This window comes from Mirounga angustirostris, unplaced genomic scaffold (assembly GCF_029215605.1).
Source record: "Mirounga angustirostris isolate CCGP_5_RB_7025 unplaced genomic scaffold, mMirAng1.0.hap1 SCAF_11, whole genome shotgun sequence".
NCBI classification, from domain to species: domain Eukaryota; kingdom Metazoa; phylum Chordata; class Mammalia; order Carnivora; family Phocidae; genus Mirounga; species Mirounga angustirostris.
In genome coordinates this window covers 82,872,944-82,875,180 of record NW_026991719.1, presented here as the reverse complement: position 1 = coordinate 82,875,180, position 2,237 = coordinate 82,872,944, and the positions used below count along the sequence as shown (strand labels likewise).

Here is a 2,237-nt window from a genome sequence, read left to right as displayed (position 1 = left end):
GCTTAACCATCTGAGCCACCCAGGTGCCCCAAAACTGGAAAATTCTTAAAGTTCACTCTTAAAGTTTGTTGAACCAGTATTATATACCTGTACTATATTTGGACTCCTTGAAAAATTGTTTTTGCTTCTAAAACTCCACATAAGAAGAAGAAAAAAGTCACATATTATCCAACTACAGAGAAATGGTACCCAATTAACACCCTGAGACATCTTATTTCTGATTGGGGGGGTCATATAATATATACATATGCTTTTAAATGAGACAATAATAAATGTATAGGTTGCTTTTTAATTGCTTTATTAACTTTACACTTTTTCATGCAACTGGGTGACTCTACTGTTGACAGAAACTTAGACTGGGTGCCAAGGCAATCTTCGATTGGAATCTGGTAACACAGAACCCACCTGACACATGAAAATTACATAAGGTTCACAGCAAACGAATCAGTAAAGGTATATCAGGAAAATGCAAGGAAAAAGAAAACAGTGTTGAATCACAGTATTAATCTCATGGAAAATGGCAGGAGTCAAGGCATAAGGCAAAATTCATCATGATGGTCATGGTGATTAGAGAGCTCCCCCATCAGGATACGCAGACAATTCCTCAACTGCAGCTCCCTAAGTTTTCTCCTGATTTCTCTCATCTCCTCCATGAACATTTCCATATCATCTCCATCTCCACCCATCCCATCATTGACCTGCCTATTGGGTATGGCCCATCGGAAATTTGGAGCAAGTCGGCGAGCCTGTCCCCGTCTATTATTTCCTGCAGGTTGGTGGCCTTCTCCCCCTCCCAAAGGGCGGTCTTCCTCTCCATTCTGCATGGGCTGCTCCATTTCTTCGTTTTCCTGGTGGATATTTGCCATGAGATTTTTTTTTTCCTGGTTGTTTTTCTTTGAACACAAGTAAGACAAAGGCAAGGAGAGAGACTGAATGCTTGGTGCACTGACCAGCAGGATTCAGAGCTCTGATATCTAAGGTTTTGTAAATTTTATTTTTTTTCCCACCTTAGGAGCTTCAGGCGTCCTCTAGGGGGCCTCCGAATCGAGCCCCTCCCTCCAGCTCTCTCTTTTTCCCTCCCTCCCCCGAAGCCCACCATTTTTCCTTTCCCAGGATTCTTTCCCCGAGCTCCGCAGGCACCAAAATGGAGGACTGGGGGGCAGGGGAATGGGGTGGATGAGGTAGATGGGAGGGGGGGTCTCAAACTGGGCTCTGCACCCGCCCCCCCTCCACTGTCCCCCGCACCGACCTGGGCCTATCCTTGCTGTCTCCTCCTTCTCCCGATTCTCGCCGTGAGTGCGCCGCCACGACACTTGACACCTACACCCGCAGACCTGCAGAGGGCCGGCGTGGAGGGAGCGGAGACTGTTGCGAAGCGCTTGGCGCCGACCGGCCACCACCTGGTCCTTTCCGGGTCCTTTCCGGGTCCCGGCCCCCCCGGCCGCCCCCCATCTGCATTCCCGCCCTCACACCTAGCCCCCCCATCCTGCCCCGGAGGTTCACCATTTTCCTGTAGGAACTTGGGGGTGATTTCCAGTCGCTCTTAGTTGCTCTGCTGCCCCCCCAACGGCCGCCCCAGCACCCCCACCCCAGGGGGCCACTACTGATGTGCCCAAGAATGCTGGGTGTGGAGAAAGCTGGCCGGGACCCGCTGCGCCGACCCCCTGCGCCGGCCTCCGGGGTAGGCCGACAGCTGCCTACCTGGCCTCGGCGCGCGGGCCCGGAGCCCTTACCTGCTCCGCTTTCCTCGGGCCCGATGCCAGCCCGCCAGGCGCAGGACCGCGGGGAGCCGGTACCCAGACGGGAGTGACGACTGCACCGAAGGCTGCGTCGCTCTGCAGCTCCAGGTCACGTGAGGGCCCCGCGTCACCAACGCGCTCGCCCCCCAACTCCAGCGGTTTGTGCGGCGGGAGTGCCTGCCTCCACCCCTCGCCTCACGCACAAGCGCAGGCAACCCCCTCCGCCTGCTTCTGCGCTGAGCCCCAGCGCGCACCGCCCTGTCACTCAGCTTGGTCCTCTCCTCCCTGCGGCTGGAGTTTACCCTTCTCTGGTTACCCGGGAAGGTCTGCAACACCCTCCACTCCTCCCACTCCCGCCCCGGGCCTTGAGTTTGTCCAGTTCTGCTTTCTCTCCCCTTCTCGCTGGCCGCACCCCCTCTTTCCCCCACCCACCCTCAAGTGCACCGCCACCATTGCCACTGCGTCCCCTGAATTCAGATCCCCAGGAAATTTAGAATG

General features: G+C 55.0%; 1 protein-coding gene across 4 annotated transcripts; it reads right to left on the bottom strand.

The window, feature by feature from the left end:
* Positions 1–281: 281 nt before the first annotated feature.
* Positions 282–2,013, bottom strand: BEX3 (brain expressed X-linked 3). Of its 4 annotated transcripts, none has more exons than XM_045862164.3 (3): positions 1,702–2,013; positions 1,250–1,334; positions 282–893 (listed from the first exon to the last, which is right to left on the bottom strand). In XM_045862164.3, the coding sequence occupies exon 3, from the start codon at positions 864–866 to the stop codon at positions 528–530; it is 339 nt and encodes a 112-aa protein (XP_045718120.1). In that variant the 5' UTR covers positions 867–893; positions 1,250–1,334; positions 1,702–2,013; the 3' UTR covers positions 282–527. The 4 variants fall into 4 exon arrangements, with proteins under 4 accessions (XP_045718120.1, XP_064430498.1, XP_045718206.1 ...); XM_064574428.1 differs by having other exon boundaries at positions 282–848; positions 1,702–2,012; XM_045862250.3 differs by having other exon boundaries at positions 282–848; positions 1,734–2,011.
* Positions 2,014–2,237: the final 224 nt, after the last annotated feature.